At 42.3% G+C, this 27152-nt stretch overlaps 1 protein-coding gene across 1 annotated transcript; it reads left to right on the top strand.

The window, feature by feature from the left end:
- The first annotated feature begins 133 nt into the window (after positions 1–133).
- COPS3 (COP9 signalosome subunit 3) lies at positions 134–26921 on the top strand. The gene is made up of 12 exons (XM_040452996.1): positions 134–240; positions 3823–3952; positions 6770–6882; positions 6975–7024; positions 8798–8890; positions 10310–10489; positions 13370–13510; positions 15140–15313; positions 18226–18312; positions 24936–25049; positions 26210–26290; positions 26591–26921. The coding sequence occupies exons 1-12, from the start codon at positions 186–188 to the stop codon at positions 26642–26644; spliced, it is 1272 nt and encodes a 423-aa protein (XP_040308930.1). The 5' UTR covers positions 134–185; the 3' UTR covers positions 26645–26921.
- The last annotated feature ends 231 nt before the right edge of the window (positions 26922–27152 follow it).

Here is a 27152-nt window from a genome sequence, read left to right as displayed (position 1 = left end):
GAGCTGTTTCCATGGAAACAGTAACTGGCCCCCAGGTAGGTGAGATCTCGCGGTGCTTGAGCCGGCGGAAGTGACGTCCGGCTGCTGTCGAGGCCCTGTGGTGGATCGCCGCGGCCCCTCCTCCCAGAGCAGCCTCCTTTTCCCGCGTGAGCTGCCTCTGCTGCTCGGGCCGCCGGGGGGGAAACATGGCGTCTGCCCTGGAGCAGTTCGTGAACAGTGTCCGACAGCTCTCGGCTCAAGGTGAGGCCCTGGGCCGCCGAGCTGGGCCTGGGAGGGCCCCCCGGGCCGCGGGGACGGGCTTGCATCCCTAGCCGCCAGCGCGGACGGCTGGGACGTCCCTGTTAGTGCCGAACCTCGCCTCCGGGGCTGGTCTCGGGGTTGCGGCGCTTAGACCAGGGCGGGATCGGGCGAGGCTGAGTTCAAGCAGCCCTCTCGCGCTCTCGGTCTTCGTTGCTCTAGTCTGCCGGCCAGTGTGCTCGGCCGCCTGGCTATCTCCCCTCCCTGGGGCCGCCCGGACCCTCCTCCCCCCGGCCCGGGCCCCTTCCACTCGGGCGCTTCGCTTGACAGTTTTGGGGGCGGTGACTTCCGCTGGACGCCTTCCCGAGCGCCCGTTGGTCTCTTCGGCCTCCCTTCCCTGCGCTGATTGGTGCACCGCCTCGTCTGTCCCGGTGGCGCCTGGCCGCCTCCGGCCTAGGCCGCGGGTAGCGGGCGCGAGGCGAATCCTTTCTGGGTGCCTTGGCTCGGAGGCTCGCCTTGGCCGGCCGGCGTGCCCTCGGGAAGCCTCCGCGCCTATTTTAGTCCCGCTGAATGCCGAGGGAGCACTCACTCGTAGGGCTGAATTTCCAGGGGTAGAACTGTGACCATTACTACTTACATTTTCGTGCTTTTTGGTTCATTCAGCTCATCACCTGAGTATAGAGGGCTGGACTCCGAATTAATTAGCTGCAGGCTGTGAAGGTCCCTTTAAGTACCCTGTTTCTTCATCTCTAAAATAAAAATAAAACCCTACTTCAGAGGGTTGTTGGGATTGAATGAGAGAAATCATGTAAAAGTACTTGAAACAGTACCTGTTATTTCGGGTGCGATAGATACAGTTGCAAATGATTGCTAACAGCTGTTAATTGTAAACTTCTAGGAGCTGTCTGACCTTGGATAAGTCACCTTTAATCTCTTGAATCTCTTTATCTCCATTTGTAAAAATGGAGGAGTGCGATTTACCTCACTGGTGCAAGTTAACTGACCGGGTTGAAGCCATGCCTAATGAAATACTTTTTTCCCCTTATTATTGATAGAAACTAGGTTCACAGGTAAGGCACAAACTTGCAGCCTCCATGAATGAAGGAACCATTCATTCATTCATTCGTTTATGCTACAAGTATTTGGTTTCTCCTTCCTGGGGTGTAGTATGGTTATTTAGATTTGGGTTGGAATCCTGACAGTGGCTTCTTGGGCCAGTTGTCTCATTTACAAAATGGGACTGGGACTATTTAGCATCAAGTGAGATCACTTATCTGAAAAGCTCTGTATGGGTGCTCTGCGAGTCACTGCGTTAGGAACAGTCAGGCAGAGATAAACAAGATAGTTTCACTGCCTATGGCTTCTGTGCCTCATGCTCAGTGCATAGGAAATGTTTATGAGGTTTCTGTTTTTTCTGCACTTACTCAGAGTTTCCTAACATGGACCTTAAGTGAAGGCAACTTCATAATTTCCAGCTTTCTTTGATTAGAGGGAATTTCATTGGCCACATCTCTGGGCTCATGTCAGATGCACCCTGTGGCACTGCACTTACTGTTAATTCTTCCCTTGGCCCACAGTAGTTAACTATCTTACGATTTCATAATGACCCAGCTTTTATTTTAAGTCTCAGCTCTATATTGGCTATTTAATTGGGGGGAAATGATGGACTGAAATGCTTGTTTCTGTGTGGTTCTTATCATTGTAAGTGTAATTATAGAGTAGTGAGTAAAAAGGAGAGGGGAGCCAATTATTTAACTAGAAGAAGCTATTTTGTATTTACCAGTGAGATTTGTAATAAAATGATGGTATTTTCCTGTTCAACTTGTGTTATCATGAGAGATAGTACCTAATCAGATCACAGATTTTTTTTTTATTCCTGCTTTGCAGTGCATGTGATAATAATAGTATATTTCTTTATTTTTGGAAAAAAATTTAAAGTTAGTATAGAAACCTCAGAAACAAAATTACCAAGCTGCAGTCACTTGGATTTTAAATTTTTTGGTATTCACGTGGGTTTTTGTTTTTTTTTGGGGGGGGGGATATGGGAAAAAATCCCTCAGCTACTAAATAGAAATAGCTGATATATATAGCTTGAACTTCAAAATGTGAAAGAGAACTATAAAGGAGGAAACTTAAGAAGTTGTTGCCCATGCCCTTATATACATTTTTTTAAATGTTTATTTATTTTTGAGAGAGAGAGAGTGAGTGAGGGCCAGAGAGCAAGGGAGACACAGAATCCGAGGCAGGCTCCAGATTCCGAGCTGTCAGCACAGAACCCGACATGGGGCTCGGACCCATGAACCGTGAGATCACAACCTGAGCTGAAGTTGGATGCTTAATCGACTGAACTGTCCAGGCACCCCTGCCCATTCCCTTATATAAACTCCATACATACCACCAACCACCACCAAAAAGATAGCTAGTGGAATTTGGAGGTATAGAGTGTGGCCATGGTGTCTCGGAATAACCCATCAAAATCAGTGAGTCTACTTCAGAGTACCAATTCAGGCCTAATTAGATTCTATACCTTAGTTGTGAAAACATAACATTGTGGTATGGGGGGGGGGCGGGGAATCGATGGATCAATTAGGAGATTAATTAACAGGCTGTTGATTGATTCGCTGGTAAGTAAGCACTGTATTCTGAAACTGGAGACATGAGACAGCCTCTCCTCCTGAGTTTATGTTGAGTTACCCAACCACCACAATCCTAGGTGATGCAGAGAGGGCACAGAGAGAACACATTTTTCAAGTTAGCTTGGGGAAAGGGGGTAAGATGAGGGTCCAAAGTCCCAGGCCGATTGCTGCATGAAGTGTATGAGTCAGGTAGTGGAAGACCCAGGAGAGCAGAGTGAAGGAAGGAACAGCAAGCTTGCAGAATAGGATGTGTAGAGGCAGAAAGGTGAGACGACATGGAATGTTGAGTGAATTTTGTGAACTCAGTGTGACTAGAGAGTGTGTGTTGGGGGAGAGAGGGGTGGAAGCAGGTGGTAAGGCTGGGGAGGTGCAGCGGCCTCTTACCAGGCTGAAGCATTTGGACTTCTTAAAGCCTTTGGAGTAATTTGATTGGATTTTACATTTTGGAAAGGTCATACAGGTACAATATGAAGTATGGGTTGGAGGAGAGAAAGAGTGAGGTAAGGGGACCGTTTAGAAGATTTATGATGTAGTCCAGGCAAGAAGTGATGAGGGTCTGAATAAGGCAGGGGATGGAGAAAGGAACGGAGCCAAGAGACTTAGGAAGTAAAATTAAAAGTAAAATCATATTTGGTGGCATTTTGGATACAGAGAGGGAGGTGAGGGTGGTGGTGATAGTAATGTGTGCATTTCTGGCTTGGGGAATCGAAGAGGGAATAGAGGAAAAGTAGAAACTTTCAGGGCCAGAAGGAAATAGGAGGTCTAGTTTTGAGTCAAGGCCATTTCACTTCTCTGACCCTGCTGACCCATTTCCCCACCTGAAATGAAGGAGATACAAGAAGTCACCTTTAGATTATTTCTTGCTCTGAGGAATGAAGTCTGTGGTTATAGAGTTTCTCTAGTTTGGTTAGTGCTGTAACTGAATGATGGTGTTATTCCTGTTTTCCAGGGCAAATGACTCAGCTTTGTGAACTGATCAACAAGAGTGGGGAGCTCCTTGCAAAGAACCTATCCCATCTGGACACTGTGCTCGGGGCTCTGGACGTACAAGAGCACTCCTTGGGTGTCCTTGCTGTTCTGTAAGAGGCGTCTCCTTTTACAGTTTAGTGCTAAACCTGAACGCTTGCTAAACCTGAACGCTACAGCCTTTCTGGCTATAGGTGTTTTTGTTTTTGTTTTTTTGGTGTAGAAAGTATACCATGTTAAACAACAGTGAGCTCTTTTGCACAATTATAAAGTCAAGTCCTCACAGTTACATTTTACTCCTCCTAGCTAATCCTTGTTTGTTATATTTTCAATTTTGTTATTTTTTAATTCTGTTTATACAAATTTTGAAATGTATTAAAAAAATTTTTTTTCATGTTTTATTTCTTTTTGAGACAGAGAGAGACAGAGCGTGAGCAGGGGAGGGGCAGAGAGAGAGGGACACACAGAATCCGAAGCAGGCTCCAGGCTCTGAGCTGCCAGCACAGAGCCCAGCGTGGGGCTAGAAATCACAAACCGCGAGGTCATGACCTGAGCCGAAGTCGGACGCTCAACCGACTGAGCCACCCAGGCGCCCCTTGAAATTTATTTTAAAAAATAAGTGGCCATCTCAGCCGTGAGCACTATAGTTTGCATTTATCTGAATACTTTTATTCACATAATCTGTCAGATTGCCCACATTTTCTAACTTGGAAAGAAACTAGGGAAGGGTGATGGAATAGGACACAGTGGAATACGTTGAGTGAAATTACCAGCGATCCAAAGGAACTTTGCTTCAGATTGCCTTCAAACAAGTTCAAGCCGTTTAAGACCAAATTAAATAGACCTTATTTCATTTGGGGTTCCTTGTAATTCTGTGCGCTTGACAGAATTCTTTTCCTTTTGATGTTTTAGTATTAGAAATTGGGATGTTAGGGTTGTCATGAAAGTTGAAGCAATATAAATAAACTGAGAGGAAATGGACTTAAAGCGAGGGTCTGGCTTCGCTGGCGCAGGGACCCCTGAGACAAAGATGTGTCAGGAATAGAGTTTAGAGAAGAAACTTTATCAGCATGAAAGGGTCAAGAGCAGTGCTCTACCACACAGTAGCCACTAGCCACAGGTGGCTATTTAAACGTAAATTAATTAAAATTAAAGCTTCAGTTGCTCTGTCGCACTAGCCACTTGTCAAGTACTCAGTAGCCACCTGTAGCCACTGTGTTGGACAGCACAGGTACAGAACGGGTCTACCGTTGCAGCAAGTTCTTTGGATGGTGCTGGCGGATAAAGATTTTTGCTGTCTGTGTTTGCTGGCTAACAAAATGGATAGCGTGCATATGTTATGCACATACAACCTTCTATGTGGCTGTGTATCAGGTGAGGTAAGGTGCATGACAGCATTTTGAAGCTATAAGGCATTTTACCATTGTATATCTGTAAAAGAAAACCTGGAGAGAACCCTGAACTTGTTTCCCAGTACCCTGGATTTGAATTATGTTCTTCCAATTATAAGCCTTGGGGTCCTGAGCTGCCTGTTTTTATTTGTAAGATGGAAATCACAATGCCGTGCTGACCTCTTGTGAAGCCCAAATGAGATCGTTTGATTGCATGTTGATGACGAGAAAAGTTCAATTACAGATGTGAGGTGACATTGTTAAGTTGAATGATACTACAGAGAGGAAAGGACAAATGCAAATATGTAAGAGAGATTGGGTTCAGGCAGTAATATCCATTTTGTTTTACTTGAAGTTAGTTTCAACGGTTCTCTAAAAAAAATAAATAAATAAAAAGCTGGAAGTTTACTTGTAAGCAATACCTGAGTGGTAGTAGCTTAATCTGATTTCTTCCCCAAAACCTGTCTCTGGTCCCCTCTCAGAGTGTTTGTTGAAAGGCCCCATCTGCCCAGTGACTCAGGGTGGACCATCCACATCCTGCCTCTTATCTCCCCCACTCCTCTGTCCTGCACATGAGCTGGTTCTTTCTCCCATATGGACCTCAGCACCCCCTGAAGTACAGTCACAGTCTCCAGCCAGTCGGAACTTCTCAGTCCTTGTGCCCCTTCAATCTGTCATCCTTAGAGCAAGAAAAATGACTGGTTTTTTGTTGTTGTTGTTTTAATGTTTGGTTATTTTTAAGAGAGAGAGAAATAGAGAGAGTGTGAATTGGGGAGGGGCAGAGAGAGAGGGAGACACAGAATCCAAAGCAGGCTCCAGGCTCTGAGCTGTCAGCACAGAGCCCGACGCGGGGCTCAAACCCATAAACCGCGAGATCGTGACCTGAGCCGAAGTTGGACGCTTAACCGACTGAGCCACCCAGGCACCCCTACAACTGGTTTTTAAATGACTAAATAGCCCTAACTACATGGGAGCTCAAAAGAAAACTGGTTTTGAAAACTTTGGGTTAAAAGTTCACGTTCAGTTCCTTCACGAATATTAGACAGCCTGATATTTGGCCTCGTTTAATGGAGTTTTCTTTTTTGAAAATTCTTTTTTGGGGCGCCTGGGTGGCTCAGTCAGTTGGGCGTCTGGCTTCAGCTCAGGCCATGATCTCATGGCTGTGAGTTCAAGCGCCTCATCGGGCTCTATGCTGACAGCTCAGAGCCTGGAGCCTGCTTCAGATTCTGTGTCTTCCTCTCTCTCTGCTCCTCCCCTGCTCACGCTATGTCTCTCTCTCCTTCAAAAATAAATAAACGTTAAAAAAAAAAATCTTTTTTAAGCATATTTTTCTCAGCCTTCATCTGTGTCTGTGTTCTGTGTTTTGACCTTGCAAAGAACCGGGCCAGTCCCATATACTCTTTCCTAGTTTTTAAAAATATCGGTGACTCATTTACTTTCATAGAGCACTGGAGATAGGATGAACTTCTGGCCCCAGTGGCTTCTTCATTTTCCCTTGTAAAATATCAGGAGGAATTGATTCTTTTCTCTTTATTCCAGATTTGTGAAGTTTTCCATGCCCAGTGTTCCTGACTTCGAAACCTTATTCTCACAGGTTCAGCTTTTTATCAGCACTTGTAATGGGGAGCACATTCGATACGCAACAGACACTTGTAAGCCAACTAACATTTTGTTATTTCCCACCGAATGCATTTTACCTGTGTAGTCATTGATGTTGTCAACATTTTGTCCTTGCCGTCTCTAGTTGCCGGGCTTTGCCATCAGCTGACAAACGCACTTGTGGAAAGGAAACAGGTAAGCAATGTTAGTCAAATATTTTAAGAAATCTCTGATTTACACAATGAACTCCTTTGTTAAGGTTCCAGGTTAGTACTGAGTATCCTAACAGATCTGTGTGGTCGCCAAGCATCTGCTGTGAGGACCTCCAGCTCGTACATCAGGTGAGGCCTCTCAGATGCATGGGAAGTAGGGCCTCAAGGGAGGCTGCTGCTGGCAGTGGATGTTTTTGGAGCTACCGTTCTGGTGCCCTTTATGTAGTAATATACTGGGTTTTTGTTTGCTCAGACTTTGAACTTTTAATTATGACATTTTAGCTTTACAATATGAAGAATCCCCATGTACCTTTCACCCAGATTCTCCGGATATCAACATTTTACCCCACTTACCCTTCTGTGTCTGTCTGTCTCTCTCTCTCTCTCTCTCTCTCTCTCTCTCTCGCCATTGGAAAGAAAATTGCAGATATGTTACCACTTACCCTGAATACTTCAATGAGTGTTTCCTAAAAATTAGGACATTCTCTCCTACAACCACAGCACAATGATAAATATCAGGAGATGAACGTTGATATCATCTTTTAAACAAATCTGGCCTTATTCATATTTTGCCACTTACTTCCCTAATGTCCTTTACAACAGAAGAAAATCTCAGGTCATGAATTCCATTAGGGTGTCCTATGTCTTTCATCTCCTTTAATCTGAAACAGTTCTTTGGTCTTTAACTTTTGTGATACTGACACAAATTATAATTTGGAGTGTTTTCAATTATTATTTGAAATTGAACTTGAAGATGGAGCTTGGAAGGAGACCAGACAGAAAGAACCATTTGGGATTTTGTAGGAGTATTAAACAAATTGTGGTTTGAAAGAAATGGTTAAAAAAAATCTTTATTGAAAACCTCATGTGAGTTATTTAGCTATCATATATATATATGTATAAGTATATATGTGTGTGTATATATATGTGTATGTATGTATATGTGTGTGTGTATACGTGTGTGTGTGTGTATGTATATATATATTTAACGTTTATTTTTGAAAGAGAGAACAGGGAGGTGCAGAGAGAGGGGGGACAGAATCCAAAGCAGGCTCCAGGCTCCGAGCTGTCAACACAGAGCCCGACAGAGGGCTCGAACTCACGGGCCGCGAGATCATGACCTGAACCAAAGTCATACACTCAACCAACTGAGCCACCCAGATGCCCCTTATTAGCTATTTTAGAGTCCTATCTCCTGTTCAGAAACTGACTGCCTCACTTGAAACTTTGTCTTGTTATTTATCATCAGGGCAGGAAATGATCTGTTTATAAGTTATGATATTGGTTTCAATTGTCATTTATAATCCATTAAGAGATGGTGGTGGTGGAGAGAATTTACAGACGATATCTAGACTGCCCTATGGTAAGATGCCAACATCCTTAGCCATAGTTACGCTTACTAAGCATAGGCTCTTTATTGTAAATGATTTGGAAATTTTTTGTTTGTTGCAATGTAAATACAATGAACTGTTGACAAAGTAATATTGCTTTTGATTATTGATCTTCATCATAAGAAAAAAAGGTTTATAACCTAAAAAATGGTGCTGAATTACTCTAAAATAGTGCAGGAAACAGCTTAAGATAGCGTTTTTTGACTGAATAGGGACAGATATTTCCTGAAAGAGTATGGAAACCTCATATTGTTCTTTAAAGGAACCTATCAATTAGTGTTATTTTTTATTTGTAAGTGACAACATAAGATCCAATGTGCTGCCATCTTTGAGAACTTATCTGAAAGAGATGTCATTTCTGACAGCCCCTGCGAGGAATTGGCGTCCTTAAGCAAGCCATAGACAAGATGCAGATGAATACAAACCAGCTGACCTCAGTCCACGCTGATCTCTGCCAGGTAAGCAGCAGGGGAGTGAGTCACATGGGGTCAAAGGTGGAAGTTGGGCTGTGCGCTTGCTCAATAAAGGAGAGCAATTTGGTGGGGACTGTGATGTGTTCTAGAAGTTGAAATGTGTAGGGACGTTATCAGTGCGGGAATTTGCAACTGGCTGCTAGAACGCAAACTATCGAATGGGTCTCAGCCAGCGGGCTGCTGAGATGAGTAAGCAGACTGGTTAACGTTTGCGATGTTAAAAATGTCCCAAGTCACTTTTATGTTATTTTATGTGGTTCAAACTCCGGAAGGCAAAAGGGAGGGTGGATAATGAAGTCACCTTGCTCATGAGCCACCCATCTCTTCTTTCCAGAGGAAATCAGTGTTAGTTTTTTGTGTATCCTTCCAAAGATATTTTATGCACATAAAAGCAAATATGTGTATTTTTCTCTCAGTTTTTTCGTACCAGTAGCAATAATCTGTATGAACTCATATGTACATTGTTTTTTTTCTACTTTATGTATCTTGGAGAGGTCTCCGTATCAATGTTTTACAGCTACAGATTATACCATAATGCTCTGGGGTTTAACCAGCTCCTGTGGGGTATGGATTGTTTCTTTAATAGCATGATACCTGGATTATTCCAAACACATTTTCTAGTTTCACATCAAGGTGCTTTCTTTCTATTTTTTAAAAAACTTTTGTGCTTGAGGTATGACCTACACACAGTAAAGTACATTAGTCTTAATTGTACAGCTCTGAGTTTGTACCTGTAACTACACCTGTACCAGCATCATCCAGCTACAAAACGTTGCCATGTGCTTGCTGTCTTGAGTTTGAGTTGAACAATTCCCTATGCTTATGGAAACGATTCAGAAATTAAAAAGAAATAATTGAAGAAAACTGCCATTTTTATCACACCATATTGGTCTATTTCTATTCTGCTAATTCAAAAAGAAAAAGGACTCACTTGTTTGTGCATCTATAAGCCGAGTGGGTGCTGGGCAGGCTAAGTAATTAGCTGAGCTTTAATTCGTCTGTGGAGTACTTTATCTCCTGCCTGCTTAGTCTTTTATAAACACATGCTGTTTGGTTCTGAATGCTTAGGAAAACGGAGTAATGTGTCAACACTTACAACAGTTTTAATCAGTAAGATGGTTTAAAATGTTTTCTTCAGGGGCGCCTGGGTGGCTCAGTCAGTAAGTGTCTAACCTTAGCTCAGGTCATGATCTTGCAGTTCATGGGTTCAAGCCCACACGTTAATGCAGAGCCTGCTTGGGATTCTGTCTCCACTCCTCCCTCACTTGCTCGCTCGCTCTCAAATTTAAAAAAATAAATAGTAAATAAAATGTTTTCTTGAACTTTCTGGAATCTATGAATTTGCTCCTGCTAAAGCCTGCCAAGTACAATTAAAATGATGATTCAATGTAAAATTTTTCACAGCTTTGTTTGCTGGCAAAATGCTTTAAGCCTGCCCTTCCATATCTTGATGTGGACATGATGGATATCTGTAAAGAGAATGGAGCCTATGATGCAAAGCACTTTCTATGTTACTATTATTATGGAGGGATGATCTATACCGGGCTGAAGAACTTTGAAAGAGCACTGTACTTTTATGAACAGGTAATCATCTCTCTAAATGCCCCTGAGGTTCTGTTGAACTTGTATGCTCGAAGAAGTGCACAGCTGGTGTGGATTGATCTTGGACCTCTGAGTTTCAGGTGGAGATCCTTTCAAAGATCATTTGTCTGGGATCATCGTGTACATGGTGGTAAACTGTCCTTGAGTTGAAGGGCAGTAGGAGTGGAGGGAAGAGCACTAATGAGTGGGGTCTGATCTAGGCTTTGCCACTCGTATCCTGTGTGATTCAGGTTAAGTTCTGTATGTCTCTTGACCTTTACACAAAGGGAAGAGATTGAGCTGAATGATCTTTGAAATGTCTTTTTGTTCTAAAACAATGTGTGGTGTTTTGTTAAGTTTTATTTATTTTAATAAGTAAAACAGTCTCATGGTTCAAAATTCAAAGGGTATTGAGCATACAGTGGAAAGCCCCTACCTGCTTTGTCTATGTGATGGCCCCTGGTCTGTGTAATGACCTGTATAGTGCATAATTTGGTAGAATGTTTTAGAGTCTGAAAAAGAGATACAATATTGGCTAATACTAGAATTTTAAGAAATTTGTCAGAGGTTTAATATTTCTTATATTCCTATCAATTTAGTTGAAAATGCTAAGACATAAATATACATGCATGTATTTATTAGCATTGCCTCAGGGAATTGTCACCAGAAGGTGCTGTTGGGCAGGGATGATGTCATTAGAACATGTCTAGTCAGGAGCATTCAACTGGCTCCGTTGGTAGAACGTGCAAGTCTTGATCTCAAGGTCGTGAGTTCAAGCCCCATGTTGGGTGTAGAGCTTACTCAAAGAAAAAAAGGGGGGATGTGTCTAGTCAAGTAAGGACCTTCAAGGTGACTTCTCTTTTTTTTTTTAACATTTATTTATTTTTGAGACAGAGAGAGACAGAGCATGAACGCGGGGAGGGTCAGAGAGAGAGAGGGGGAGACACAGAATCCGAAACAGGCTCCAGGCTCTGAGCTGTCAGCACAGAGCCCAACGCAGGGCTCGAACTCACGGACCACGAGATCATGGTCTGAGCCAAAGTCGGACGCCTAACTGACTGAGCCACCCAGGCGCCCCAAGGTGACTTCTCTTTAAGAGTACATAGTCAAAAGCTTTAGTTCTTCAGAAAATTATAAACATATTTCATAGCCACTGGGCAAATGATTTTATAGTCCAGTATGATAGCTGACAACATATTGATGATCCAGAAATATCAAGGTCATCGATGAGGGCTTTGGAAAAGGCAGGAAAGTATGTAATGCACTTAGAAAAGATATTTCTATCCCAAATAATTAAAATGTTAAAAGTAAAACATTTTTGGTACAGATAGGAACGTTTTTGCTGAAAATCTATTTATACCCTGATTTTGCCTTGACCAGCATTGTCTAGTGTTAGGGTACTTCATGCAACTGTGTTTTAATAATATACATGAAGCTATAGATGGTATTAGTACCTTAATTTCAGAAGGTGATATAGATTTCTTACTGCTTAAAAAAAAGAATCCAAGAGACAGATGTACTTAATGGAAAAAAATCAGATCATTCAGCATTACATAAAGCAAAAAGTGAAAGAAAGCAGCTTTGTCTTCTCATATCACACCACACTTTGACCTACTTAGTTTACTGGTCTTCGGTTGGTGGGAATGTAAGTCAATTGCAGTTTTTCACTGTTTAAGCAATGCTGTAGTAGAAATCATTGCACGTGTAAACATATGCACTCATTTGAATGTTTCTGTAGCATCTCAAAGAAGCACCTTACAGGCTCAGTGGTTTGGGTTTTGATTTGGAATGTTTGAGCTGATTTGGGTACGATAGTTTTCATTTCTCCCTGACCTTCATAAATCCGGGTGAAAGAGAGTAGAAAGTCAGCCACAAAAGAGGAGAAGACATTTGCAGATCTCTGATAAGAGACTTGCAACCAGAATGTACAAAGACCTCTTACAACTCAACAGTAAAAAAAACTAAAATTTAAAAATGGCCAACGAAGAGACATTTCTCCAAAGAAGATACACCAACGACCCATCGGTACATGAAGAGATACTCCTCATCAGTAGTCATCAAGGACATGCAAATCACAACCACAATGATACCACGAGGACAGCCCGAATTAAAAAGAGACAGCCAACAAAAATGAGCATTGACGAGCAGGTGGAGAATTTGGGATCCTCATAACTGCCGACGGGAGTGTGAAACGGTGCAGCCACTAGGGAAAACAGTCTGCAGCTCCTCAAAGTGTTAAACACAGAGTTACCACCCTGGCCCAGCAATTCCACTCCTAGAAATATACCTGAGAGAAATGAAGACAAATGTCTGCCCCCAAACACGTACACTGATGTTCGTGGCAGCTTCGTTCGGAGTGGCCGGGAGGGGAGACAGATGCCCGTCACCTGAGGATGAGTAAACAAAATGTGGTCTGTCCATATGGTGGGATATCATTCAACCATAAAATGGAATGATGCACCAGTACCTGCTACAACACTGAAGAACCTTGGAAACAGAGAGGCCAGTGACAAAAGACCACAGATTTATCTGAACTGTCCAGACTAGGCAGATCCATAGAGACAAAGTGGCATGGTGGTTTCCTGGGGCTGGAGGGAGAAGAGAATGAGGAATGACTGCTAGTGGATATGGGGTTTCTTCTTGGTGGGGTGAAAATGTTCTGAAATTTGGTAATGGTAATAGTTGCACAGTACGGTGAATATACTGAAGCCACTGTCTGGTATACTTGAAGAGGGTAATTTTATAGCACGAGAATCCGTTCTCAAGACATTATTAAAAATACTCATAGGGCACGAAATGTAAGAATTGTTTTTAATTAAAGTGATACGTGTGGCTGATTGATTGCCCTTTCTGCCCTGGTGTGCTCTCTCTTCTCTTGCTCAGGCCATAACTACTCCTGCCATGGCGGTCAGTCATATCATGTTGGAATCATATAAAAAGTATATTCTAGTTTCTTTGATATTACTTGGAAAAGTACAACAGCTACCAAAATATACGTCTCAAATTGTGGGTAGATTCATTAAGGTGAGTTTTTTAAATTGATTTCTTAGGTGACATGTTAAGTCCATAAGGAAATTATAATGATACGTAGTTCTGTAATTTTATTTTATAGTGATTTGGCTCTCCCGGCAGCTTCAAGTTAGCAGACATTTAATACGTTTCATAGTGGACATTATTGTCTGGGAGCTGCTGTTCTTGCAGAATCTTGGCCTCTATTCCAGTCCATGCACCCTCTCATCACTGACCCGGGGGGGGAATGTTACTTAGAAATCTGTTTTCAAACTTTTGCTCTGAGTAATTATTGCCATAGATGCCAAAGCTCCTGTAAAGGTTGATGATGATGATGATCTTCTTCTTCGTTACAGTTTAGCGAAAGTGCTGAAAAGACAGTGCTGAGTTTATGGAACTGCATCTGCCCGAGTGTTAGGAAATCTTTCTAGAGCCCCTGAATGAAAACCACAAGTTCTCCTCACTGAACTTTTGTTTCCACTGAGGACCCAGCTTTGGACCACATTGAAAAATAGATTTTTTTTTTTTTTTTTTTTTTTTTTTTGAAATACATCCTCATGGTTTAGAGTAAAATCGGGCAGTTCAAAAGGTTATAAGGTCACAGTCATTTGGATAACAATTTTAACCCTGTTATTCGTACAGAACTCAGAATTTCAGGGTATCAATTTGAAAATCTTCCTAATGAGAAGATTTTTATGCTGTCTTGTTGCAGACAGCCCTGTGTCCTTCACTACAGAGCCTTGCTGTGGTTCTTAGGGCTCTGGGCTGCCTAGTCACAGATGAGGGAGGAGAGGGAGGTCCCTTGAATCCCATGAAAGAGTCAGAGGCAGGGTAAGTTTAGGGTAGCCATTCTCAGATCATTTGGGAGAACTCCCATGGTCCCTTGAGCTGGCCTGTTTGAGGAAGAGTAGTTGCGTAAGACGACGTCTTCATGACTGTCCTTCACAGCATTCGTGGTTTATGAGGCTAGCATCCATGGTGAAGAACACAGACTTCGGAGGAGAGACACAGATTTGAATCCGCATTACACCTGTGCTCCTCATGACCATCCCACATTCTCTCAGACCTCCGCCCCAATCTCCTAATATTTAAAGTAGAGGATAATGTATATAAAATGCATAAAGCAGCTCAGGCTCTTAGGAGGCCCTCAGCTGCTATTGGTTCTCTTGCTCCTATCTTCCTTTTTGTCAAAAATAGATTGTCCTGTTGCATCTGGTGAGGGGTGTGTGTGTGTGTGTGAGAGAGAGAGAGAGAGCAAGAGAGTTGAGAATGATAGGAATCTTGCCTTCTTTTTTTCCCAGTGTAATTTATCAATAGGAAAAGAAAAAAGACGCATGCATTTATTAAGTGCAGTATACTTTCACCTGCTATGCCGTTCAGAGCAAATGTTATTTGCTCTGAAATAACAAAGTTTTTTTTTGACAATATGTCACTCCATAGTGAATTTCTATGTTTGGTCTTAAAAACTAGGCATTTGCTCTGGGTAACAATAGGTTAAGGTTAAGCAATAGATTGCTTAGGTAACAATAAAGGATATTGAATATACTTGCACATGATATAGTACCGTGTTTTCTTTTTGCTTCCTATACAAATTTTATATCTCTAATGTTTTAATCTGATTTCTTCCCACCTTTAAACCTTCAGCCTCTTAGCAACGCATACCACGAGTTAGCACAAGTTTATTCAACCAATAACCCCTCAGAACTCCGCAACCTGGTGAGCAAGCACAGTGAAACTTTTACTCGTGATAACAACATGGGGCTGGTGAAGCAGTGCTTGTCTTCTCTTTATAAGAAGAATATTCAAAGGCTAACCAAGGTGAGGCAAGCGACGCCCTCAGATAGCATCTCCTGGTTCCCCCGGGGCCTCCCCCTCTTCTCTCTCTTCCTTCTCAGTGCTGAGGAAGCAGATACAGGGATAAAGTGTGGCAGGATTTCTTTACTAAGCAAGAACTCTCACAACCGATGACTTAGAAAGAGTTTGATTTATACCTTTTGGTCTTTTCAGGGCTAGAACAGGGTTTTTGAGAAGAGGAACAGGTGAAGAGGAAGACAGGTAGGAGATACGGCTACATGGGGAGGCAGAGACAGGTAGCCTGAGAGAGGTAAACAGTCCCATGGGCAGAGGGGTGGCGCTAACGATGCAGACACAAGTCCCTTGAGACCAGCCGTGGACCCTCCCGGGCTGTGCTCATCTGTACTTGAACTTCTTGCTCGAACACTCAGCACTACCTCGACGTTGCCATTTAGGCCACAGATGAACGAGCTATGTGCAGTTGAACTGTAGGAAGTAATGAAAACGACCTGCTGCTTTTGGATTAGAGGAAATATGCTTATTACCCGGTGTTCAAACGAGACCAAAAAGCATGAGAGAGAAATGAAATCCCACGTGACCTCCAAGGGCATGTGCTGCAAGTAACAGGAAGCGAACAGCCGCTTTAGCAAACAGGATTGCTTTTTCCTCTTGAGAAGTAGTGTAGACAGAGGGGGCGTTTCACAGCTGGCGAGAATGTGGTCAGTCTGGCTCTGGGCATACCCTTTACCCTACGGTAGCTGCGGGACGGGGCAGAGAGGCAGAGGAGCCAGAAGAGGGGGTGTCTGCTGCTGGGTGCTCTCTCCGTGGGAGGACCTCTGGGCTCTGGGTGGAGTGTCAGGCAGTGAGAGCCTGGGGAAGCCAGAGGAGAGTGGTGACAAGGGGACGGTCATGGAGGCAAGTGAGCCGCGCAGGGGGGAGAGGGAGGAAGGCAAGGAGACGGCCAATGAACAAGAGGAAGAAACTCCTTCCAAATACTCTAGAGAGAGCGACCCTAGCTGCCCCACTCACATACGGAAATCAGAGGATTTGTAAAAAGTTGGTTTGTAGAAGGAAAATGAAAGAGAAAGTAGCTCAAGAAATATTAGAAACAAATGTAACCTGTCTGCCAGAGGAAAACTGACTTTATCTATGGGCAGACAAGGCCAGGACCTAAGAGATTCAGGGTAACAAGCAGCCTGATTCTCCCCACAAAAGTTTTTCTTTTGAGAACCACTGTCCCTTGCTGTGTCACCATTGAGAGGTAGCTGTTGACAAACAGATGCCCCCTGCTTGTGACTAGCACTTGCACGTTAGCTAAAAGAATCAAAATGTTAACACAGGTAAGAGAGGGCACCTTTCAGAAAAATGTTAAATTGCAGAATGGCAAATAAAAGTTAAATGAAGAAGGTTAAATCTTCACTGGTGGCTGTTGTGCTTTTAGGCATCATGTCTTAGTGCCAGAATTCTAGAAGGGGGAATAATCCACAGATTTTCTAGCCACGCCAGGCTCTTTCTTATTCCAAAGTCAGAAAACCAGAAGTTTTTCAGAAAGTCTCAACAAGGAGACCGTGTGTCCATGTCGGTGACGGGAATGATGTTCTGTGACATTGCTGGCTGGAAGGCAGCTAGGGACAAGGGGTTCTCACATGGGGCTGAAATCTGCCACTTCATGTTAATGTTTTGATGGACATTTTTCTAGATTCTTCTTCTCTCTCTTCTCTCTATGTATATGGAGACACTCACAATTAAATGTGATTAGGGTTATGTTCTAAACCTCTTTCCCTCGCAAAGTAAGCCTGTATCACAGCTCCCCTACATAGTAGTCTGTTTTATGGATGAATCACGATTGATTCATTCAACTGGTCCTCTACTGATGGACATTCAGGTGGAAGTTTCTCTTTATTTTGAAACAGGAAAAATGACCCATGTATTTAGAAATGTTGACTTTTAAGTCTTCATTTGTGTTCAACTGCTTATGTACTTTAAAAATTAACAATTACATTTTCTTGGATGCTACTCCCTGAACTAAAGTATACATAGACTTTTTGGTCATTGGCTTATTAATTTTCAACATCAGGGTTTTAACATGCTCTGCTCTGAAAAGGCCATTGCTGTAAATATTGCCAGCTTTCCTTAAAAAAGAGCTCTTTTAATTTGTTCCTGAAGAGGAACATTTTCATCAAGTCCCAAGCAGAGTTGTGGGAAACACTGGCTTCCTTCTGACGCCCCATGTGTTTATACATTTTAGCTTTGCATTGTGAAGAATGAAAGTGATGTTGTCAATTTTATTTAATAGGTAGTATGTTTACAGTACAATATTCAAAAGACACACAAATCTCCATGCAGGTCCTATACCCCAGCCACCCCTTTTCTTTCTCTCTGAAGAAAGTGTTGCCAGTTTCTTGGGTGTCCTAGAGGTTGTCTGTGTGCATATACGTACATATCCATACACACTCTCACGGGTACATAAAGTTTCCTTCCATTTACACATCATGCCATGCACACTGTTCTTCATTGAATGGTGTACATTATCTTAGATTCCATTTCAGTTCATGAGAAGTATCCTTTTTAATTTTTTTTTTTTTTTTTTTTTTTTTTTAACAACAGCATAGTCATCTATAGACTCAATTATACCAGACGGCACCAACCAATCCTTCTAGGTGGTCCCGGTGCTGCAGTAAAGAACTTTGTGTGTGTGTCACTTCACTTGCGTGTCTGTGTAGGATACATTTCCAGAAGTCCTTACACCTCTAGGAAACCGAGGACTAAAATTTACACGGGTTTCCTCAACTCTAAGTCATCTTCACAACAAAAAATTATTTTGCACAGTCACAGAAAGCAGATTTTGAGTGATTCATTAGAGCTCTGTACACATTTAGTGAAATTTATGTCCTCCGTTGTTTCTACCTGTGATTAATTCTACTTCTGAATTTCAGACCTTTTTAACACTATCATTACAAGATATGGCAAGTCGTGTGCAGTTATCTGGACCTCAGGAGGCAGAGAAATATGTCCTACATATGGTGAGTGTGTCTTCATTTCTAAAAAGTTCCTTGGTGGATTTTTGTCCTTAGAAAAGTAACAGGTGTTCATTATAGAAAATACAAAGAGAGAGAGAGAGAAAGAGAGGGACATCCAGAGTCAACCTCTGGACATTTTGGTTCATTTCCTTACAATCTATGGGGTTTTCCAGTCATAGGTACCCATGTGATATACATGGTATATCCTGTTTGTCCTCCTTACTTACATTTGTAAAACACTTGTGAAGTACAGAGTCCTAGAGCAGTGCTACTCAACATGCTGCTCTACAGTGAGGACATGAACTTGTAGCCATATATGGAGGTCAGGGCACACACACTCCTGCCCACACCGACGAAGTCCTGTTCAGCTAGAGAGGGAGCAGTCGTTGACTGTGATGTGACTTGCGCTCCTTCCCTCCTTGTGGGCCATTGTCAGTTCATTAGTACGCTTAGAGTTAGCATTAACAATAAAGGGGGCTAAAGCAGACACTATCTCAGCACCTGCCTTCAGAAGTCAGATACTACCAGCATCTCTGTTTAAAGTGTCCCAGATGCATCTGTCCACTCCCCAAATTTAGAGAAGCATTATTTAAATATGCACAGGGTAACCCACCGAGTTGGTAGATTGTAATCTACCTACCTATTCAGTTATGTAAATACATGGCTAAGATCTGATCTGTCAGACCAGACTTATGTCCTCAGCCCAGGTCAAGCAAATCTTAGGTGTAGAAAGTCAGCATTTTACATTTTTCTGCTGATGATGTCCCCTTTGATTTTAGGAACACTGCCATATCAGGATTAGGAATAATGAAACTATTTTCCACTGTGATAATGGAGTACTTTATTTCCATAGTGCAATTTACAAACGTTTTGAAGTTTTAATCTTTCATCCTAATTCTCAAAACACTCGCTCATCCCAAACAAACAAAACCTGTCTGACTTGACCAACCTTGGAGTGCTCGCTAGGAGCACCTTGCTAAACCTCCCCAGGGGTTTAAGCATCAGTGAGCCACACAGTACCCCCAGGAAACTCACTATTTGGTGGGTGAGAAGAAATACATGAGTGGTTATGACACCAGCAAGGAGTCAGAAGCTATGCTTTGAGGGATCAAAGGAGGAGGAAGGCGCTTTGAACACTGCATGACCAACCCAGACGAACCCTGACAGGCTCTGGATCAACCAGGGGTGTTTTGTCTGCCAGGGGACATTTGGCAATGTCTGAAGACATTTTTGGTTGTTACAGCTAGGGGTACTACCATCTAGTGGATAGAGGCCAAGGATGCTGCTGTACGTCCTATGATGCAGAGGACAGTTTCCACGACAGAGAATTCTCTGGCCTGGTATATCCATCCTGCCAAGCTTGAGTGTAAGCTCAAGACTTGCCCTAGAATATAAGGTCTATGAGGGTAGGGATTTTTTTTTTTTTTTTTAAAGAAGGCATTTTTTTTTAAAGCAGTTTGAGGTTGATCGCAAAATTAAGAGGAAGGTACAGAGATTTCCCATATGTCCCCTGCCGCTGCACATCCATGACTTTCCCCATCATCACTAACCCTCACCAGAGTGGTGTGTTATAGTTGTGACACGTGTGCGTGTGTCATGGTTGGTGAGCCAACTTGACACGTGGCCACTGCTGTACTTTCTGCAGGTTTGCACAGACATATAATGCTATGTATCCATCATTATGGTGTCACACAGAGTTATTTTTACTGCCCTAAAAAATCCTCCGTGCTCTGAGACAACCACTGATAATTTTTATTGTCTCCATAGTTGTGCATTTTCCAGAATGTCCCGTCGTTGGAATCATGCAGTATGTAGCCTTTACAGACCGGCTTCTTTCATTTAGTAATCAAGATTTAAGGTTCCTTAATGTCTTCCCATGGCTTGATAGCTCCTTTCTTTTTAGCGCTGAATCATATTCCATTCCTTGGACGTGGCACGGTTTATCCATTCACCTCCTGAAGGACATCTTGATTTGCTTTCAAAGTTTGGCAATTACGAGTAAAGCTGCCGTAAACATCCCTGTGCAGGTTTTTGTGTGGACATAAGCTTTCAACTCCCTTGGGTAAATACCACGGAGTGTGATTGCTGACTCAGATGGTAAGACTATATTTAGTTTGGTACCAAGCTGCCAAACTGTCTTCTCAAATGGTGGCAACATTTTGCATTTCCACCAGCAGTGAAAGAGAGGTCTGATTGGCCCACATCCTGACCAGCATTTGATATTGTCAGTGTTCCAGATTTTGGCCACTCTAATAGGCGTATAGTGGTATCTTGTTTTATTTTTATTTTTATTTTTTTTTAATTTTTTTTTCAACGTTTATTTATTTTTGGGACAGAGAGAGACAGAGCATGAACGGGGGAGGGGCAGAGAGAGAGGGAGACACAGAATCGGAAACAGTCTCCAGGCTCTGAGCCATCAGCCCAGAGCCTGACGCGGGGCTCGAACTCACGGACCCCGAGATCGTGACCTGGCTGAAGTCGGACGCTTAACCGACTGCGCCACCCAGGCGCCCCTGGTATCTTGTTTTAATTTGCACTTCCCTGATGACATACGATATGGAGCAACTTTTCATATGCTTATTTAACATCTGTATATCTTCTTTGGTGAAGTCCCTGTTCAGATATTTGGCCCATTTTTTAGTCTGTTTGTTTTCTTGTTGAGTTTTAAGAGTTCTCTGTATGTATTTTTCTTTTATTTTAAAATAATCTCTCTGTCCAGTGTGGGGCTCAAACTCAGGACCCCCGAGATCAGGAGTTGCATGCTCCACCCCCTGAGCCCGGTGCCCCAGTCCTTTGTATATTTTGCATAACAATTCTTTGTCAGATGTGTCTTTTGTAAATATTTTTTCCCAGTCTGTGGCTTGTCTTCTCGTCTTCCTGACATTGTCTTTTGCAGAAAGAAGCTTTTACGTTTAATGGAGCCCAACTTACCCATCATTTCTTTCCTGGATTGTGTCTTTAGTGTTCTAGCTAAAAAGTTATCATCACACCCAAGATCATCTAGGCTTTCTCCTATGTGGTATTCTGGGAGTTTTATAAGTTTTGCGTCTTACATTTAGGTCTGTGACCCATTTGATTTAATTTTTAAGGATGTAGCGGCTGCACCTAGATTCAGTTTTTTGCTTGTGGATGTCCAGTTGTTCCAGCACCATTTGCTGAAAGGAGGATCTTTGCTCCTTTGTCAAAGATCTGATGACTGTTTATGTGGGTCTATTTCCGGGCTGGCTATTCTGTTCCATTGATACATTTGTCTGTTCTTTCACCAATACCACATTGCCATGATTACCGTAGGTGTATAGTAAGTTTTCTTTTCTTTTCTTTTTAAGATTTTATTTTAAATAATTTCTACACCCAGTGTGGGGCTTGAACTCACAACCCGAGATCAAGAGTTGCATGCTCCACCAACTGAGCCAGCCAGGCGCCCCTTTAGAGAAGAGTCTTAAGGTCAGGTAGTGCCAGTCCTCCAACTTTGTTCTTCTCCTTTAATATCGTGTTGGCTATTCTGGGTCTTTTGTCTCTTCATGTAAATGAGAATCCGTTATTGATATCCATAAAAATAACTTGCTGGGATTTTGATTGGGATTGTGTTGAATCTATGAATTGAATTGGGAGGAACTGACATCTTCATGATACTGTCTTCCTATTGAAGAACATGGAATATCGCTCCATTTATTTAGTCCTTTTGGACTTCCTTCCTCATCCTTTGATTTCCTCATAGATCTTGTACATCTATTGTTAGATTTATTCTTAAGTGCTTCATTTGGGGTGGGGAGGATGCTAATTGTATCGTTTTTTTTAATTTCAAATTCCACTTATTCATTGCTGGTATGCAGGAGAGCAATTCACTTTTCCATATTAACCTTGTATCCTGCAACCTTGTTGTAATTACTTATTAGTTCCAGGAGGGTTTTTGTTGTTGATATTTTCAGGTTTTCCATATAGACAAACTTGTCATCTATAAACAAAGACACTTTTGTTTTTCTTTTCCTAACTTTTTATTTCCTTTTCTTGTCTTCCTAGACTTCCAGTACAATGTTGAAAAGGAGTGGTATGATCTTTGCCTGGTTCCTGATCTTTGTGGGGAAGCTTTGAGTTTCTCACCATTAAGTGTGATGTTAGCTGTAGGATTTTTGTAGATTTTTTTTTTTAATTTTTTTTTAACGAGAGATAGAGAAAGACTGAGCATGAGCAGGGGAGGGGGAGAGAGAGGGGGAGACACAGAATGCGAAGCAGGCTCCAGGCTCTGAGCTGTCAGCACAGAGCCCGATGTGGGGCTCAAACTCACAAATCATGAGATCATGACCTGAGCCGAAGCCAGACACCCAACCGACTGAGCCATCCAGGCACCCCTGTAGATATTCTTTATGACGTTGAAGAAGTTCCCCCTCTAGACTTAGTTTACCAGAGTTTTTATCATGAATTTTCATTGGATTTTATGAAACACTTTTTCTGCGTCAATTGATAGGATCATGATCTCTTTAGCCTGCTGATGTGATGAATTACATTAATTGATTCTTGAATGTCCATCCCGCCTTGCGTACCTGGGGTAAATCTCACTTGGTTGTGGTGTATAATTCTTATATATTATTGGATTTGTTTATATTTTCTTGAGGATTTTTGCACTTATGTTCATGAGACAGGTTGGTCTGTAGTTTTCTTGTAATTTTTTGTCAGGTTTTATTAATATCAGGGTAATGCTGGCTTCATAGTAGTTGGAAACTATTCTCTTTGCTTTTGTCGTTGAAAGAGATCGTACAGATTGGTATAATTTCCTCCTTAATTGTTTGGTAGGATTCACCAGTGAATCCTTCTGGGCCTGGTGGTTTTGTTTTAGAAGATTATTGATTCATTTTCTTTAATAGATATTGGCCTATTCTGATTGTATGTCAGGGATTTTTAAAAAAATTTTTCAATGTTTATTTTTGAGAGACAGGACATGAGCAGGGAAGGGGCAGAGAGAGGGAGACACAGAGTCTGAAGCAGGATCCGGGCTTTGGGCTGTCAGCACAGAAGCCTATGCAGGGCTTGAACCCACAAGCTGTGAAATCATGACTTGAGCCGAAGTCAGATGCTTTACTGACTGAGCCACCCAGGTGCCCCAGGAACTTTTTTCAGTAAACATTTATTGAAATATCACCTGCCCAGAGAAAAGTACACTTAAGTTTATAGCTAAATACATTTTCACAAAGAGAAGACACCTGTGAAACCAATACCTAGATCAAAAATCAGAGTATCAGCATCCCAGAAACATCTCTCATGCCTGCTTCCAGCCCTACTCCTGGCTCGCCAGGTTCTTATCCTGGCTTCTCACATTCTATTTTGTATTTGTTTCTGAGCTGTATATAAAAGGAAATATACAGTATATATTTTTGGGGGTCTGGCTTTTTTTGCTCAGTATTATGAGCAAAACGTTGTATGTGGCTCCATTCATTTTCAGGGCTACAGTATCTCACTGTGATTATACTCATTTCAGTTGTTTCTAGTTCTGGTTATTACAAAAAGAGCTGCTGTGGTAAAGCTAGGTTTGCATTTCATTTGGGCATGTTCTGTCCACGTTTAAAGAGCTCTCCGTGATCACACAGAGAATGATGTATTCCATTTAATGTGTGTTGGGCTGGTTGCTGTTTCATTAAGCAGCATCTGTCCCTTCCAAAGCTAGAATGTGGAGCAGTGTGTTAGGAATAACAAGTCCTATTCAAGACTTCCTGGTTTCTCACTTTTTAACTTCAGGGCAGGATTTGGCTGTGAGGGTCAAATAACTCCTCAGTCATTGATGCAAATAAAGAACATAGCCGTGAAACTACCTTGGAATCAGCATTAGCAGAAAAGTTTTCTTGAAGGATCAGAAGAGAATTTGTACGGGGGTGAACCAAATGTGTTAGGGTTTCACGTTTTAAGGTACAAGGCACTCGGACGTTATGCTGGCTGATGCAGGAAACAAAAGAAACATACACAATTCAATTCATGTGAAGTGTCCAGAACAGGCAGATCCCTAGAGCAGGAAGTAGTAGATTGGTGGTTGCCAGGGACGGAGAGGATGGGAAAAGGAGTCACTGCTCAGTGGGGACAGGGTTTCCTTTTGGGCGATGCAAATGTTTTCGAACTAGATAGAGTTGGTGGTTACACATTGCAAATTACACTGAATTGTTCACTTTGTTTTATTTATTGATTTATTGAGAGAGAGAGAGAGAGAAGGCAAGTGAGGGGGAGGGAGAGGGAGAGAGAACCCCAAGCAGGCTCCACGCTCAGCACCAAGAGCGATGCGGGACTGACCTCACGACCGAGAGATCATGACCTGAGCTGAAATTAAGACTTGGATGTCCAAGGCACCCCTGAATTGCTTACTTTAAAATGGTTAATTTATATTATGTGAAACTTAGCTCAGTAAAAAAAATACAAGAGCGGGTATACGTGTCTCTGTATGAGTTTTGTAGCCCTTAGTATCTGCAGTGCTGTCTAGCACATAGTAGGCGTTCAGTAAATACTTGTTGAATAAACAGATGGTGCCTAAAAATAAACATACAAATTTATTTATTGTTTTTTGTCCCCCCCCCGATTATATTGAAACATTATATATCCACATAGTATCTGAGTCTAAACTACTTTCCTGATTTCTTTTTTTACAGATAGAAGATGGTGAAATTTTTGCAAGTATTAATCAGAAGGATGGTATGGTCAGTTTCCATGATAACCCTGAAAAATATAATAACCCAGCCATGCTTCATAACATTGATCAGGAGGTAAATCTGAATGCCAGGTTTTGATTGATGTTTGAGATGCTGTATTTGAAATACTGCTCCCATGCTCCAGGATAATTTTAGTTGTTTGTTTTTTGAGAGAGAGTGCACGCAAGTAGGGGAGGAGCAGAGAGAGAGAATCCCAGGCAGGCTGTGCGCTGTCAGTGCAGAGCCTGATGCGGGGCTCAAATTCACAAACTGTGAGATCATGACCTGAGCCGAAATCAACAGTCAGATGCTTAAGCGACTGAGCCACCCAGGCACCCCTTACATACAGGTAGTTCCCAGCTAGTTTCTGGGAACATTTTAGTTCCTACAAAGTTGTTTTGAATATGAGCATTGCTTAACCCTCTTCCAGATTGTATGGTTATAAGTCTGTGGTGGGTTGGATTTCCCAGCAACTCACCACAGCCTAGTTTAGCTACTGAAACACTTTAGGGTCTTACAGTCAGTATGCTTTTATCCACACCCAACCACCTTTCATAATGCAGAGCCTCATTTCTGCGGTAAAGTATAGTCAGAAGGTCAGAAACCTCTGTGTGTCAGGAGAGGGAGGAAGGGGGGTAGCTGGAGGAAGAAAGTCCTCCGTTGGGCATGGCCAGAGTGGTCCCTTTGCATCTTCTGAGGTCACGTGTTCTGACTGCCACTCTGGGTTCCAGACAGGAGTCGGGATTGTGTGGGCGTCTGTGTTTCTTACCTCACATTATGGAAGTAGATGGAACCAGATATTAAATCTCCGAAACCTGAAAGCAATGCATAGTAACATAGTAGACTTCCACACTCCTTGTTTTGCAATTTAAAATCCAAAAAAACCATGAAAACTGGAGGTTTTGGTAACTAAGTGTGATGGCGAATTACACCTGAAATGATGCATAGTCTTTATCCCACTTTGTGCATATTTTTAGGCCTCACTGCAAAAGATATTAACGTGTTTGATTATGGGGCATACCCTAGATCCTACTGGGATGTTAGGTAATATACAGTACTTGTACAGTATTAACTTTCTGCATTCAAAAAATTCTGATTCCAAACCTGTGTCGCCCCAGGGGTTTCAGATCATGGGACTGTGAACTTGTAGCACCCATATTAGTAGCCTAGGTTAAAAAGGAGTTAACTGACCTAGACTCGCTCACTAACCACCTTCAAACATGTCTTATCACCAGATGCTGAAGTGCATAGAGCTGGATGAGCGACTGAAGGCCATGGACCAGGAGATCACAGTGAACCCCCAGTTCGTACAAAAGGTGATTAGGGTTCCCTTCATTAATTAGAAGTGGCCTGGACAGAAAAGGAACATGAACTTGATTTGAGGTTAAATGCTTATTAGTTGCCTGAAGTTCTTGAAAACCTTTGTGACCAAGTTCATGGAGAGATTCACTGAGAGCATTATCAAACTGCAGCCTGGAAGTATGCAAACTATGGCCTGTTTGTACACAGGGTGACCGACTGTCCTCACAGAAGAACAGGGTGTGCTTGTTTGGGGCCGGTGGGAAATCTCTGGCAAGGGCAAGTGTGAATACATCGTCTCACTTTCTTCTTTACAGAGCATGGGATCACAAGAAGATGATTCTGGAAACAAACCGTCTAGTTACTCTTGAAACTAACATCCATCCTGAGTTAGATGAGAGAAACTGATCACCTTGGCCAGTGGCAAGCGGTAGGAGGGCAGCAGGGAGGACCAAGCCTGTTTCACCTGGACATTAAGAAATTACATTTTGTTTTGACATCTTCAGTCCCATATGCTTTAAGAAAACCATTCTCTCTGCAAAGAAAGGAAAAAAAAATGCAAACTTTAAAGTCTGTTGTGGATTTATTTATCCTCAGATTAATGTTGTTATTGCATTAAATCTACCTTTTTGTTTTAAATTACTTGAACATTAATGTGTCTTCTGTATCGCTTTTTTCCCCCCTCTGAAAAGTTTTTAAGGGCTATGTTCATTGTGAACAGAAATGGTTAAACTTGGGGAATTTTTGGAAGATTTGAAAAGTCTGGGAGTCCATAACACAGAAGCTAATTTTTTTATAATTAGAAGTAACCTGCGCCTTAGTGACAGTACCCGCTGTGAATCCGAGATGCTTTGTGCTCTTTCTGACCTGTGGGGTGGG

This window comes from Herpailurus yagouaroundi, unplaced genomic scaffold (assembly GCF_014898765.1).
Source record: "Herpailurus yagouaroundi ecotype Mexico unplaced genomic scaffold, PumYag 208, whole genome shotgun sequence".
Lineage (NCBI taxonomy): Eukaryota > Metazoa > Chordata > Mammalia > Carnivora > Felidae > Herpailurus > Herpailurus yagouaroundi.
Note: the sequence above shows the minus strand (reverse complement) of the source record. Positions and strands in the feature narration are given on the sequence as shown.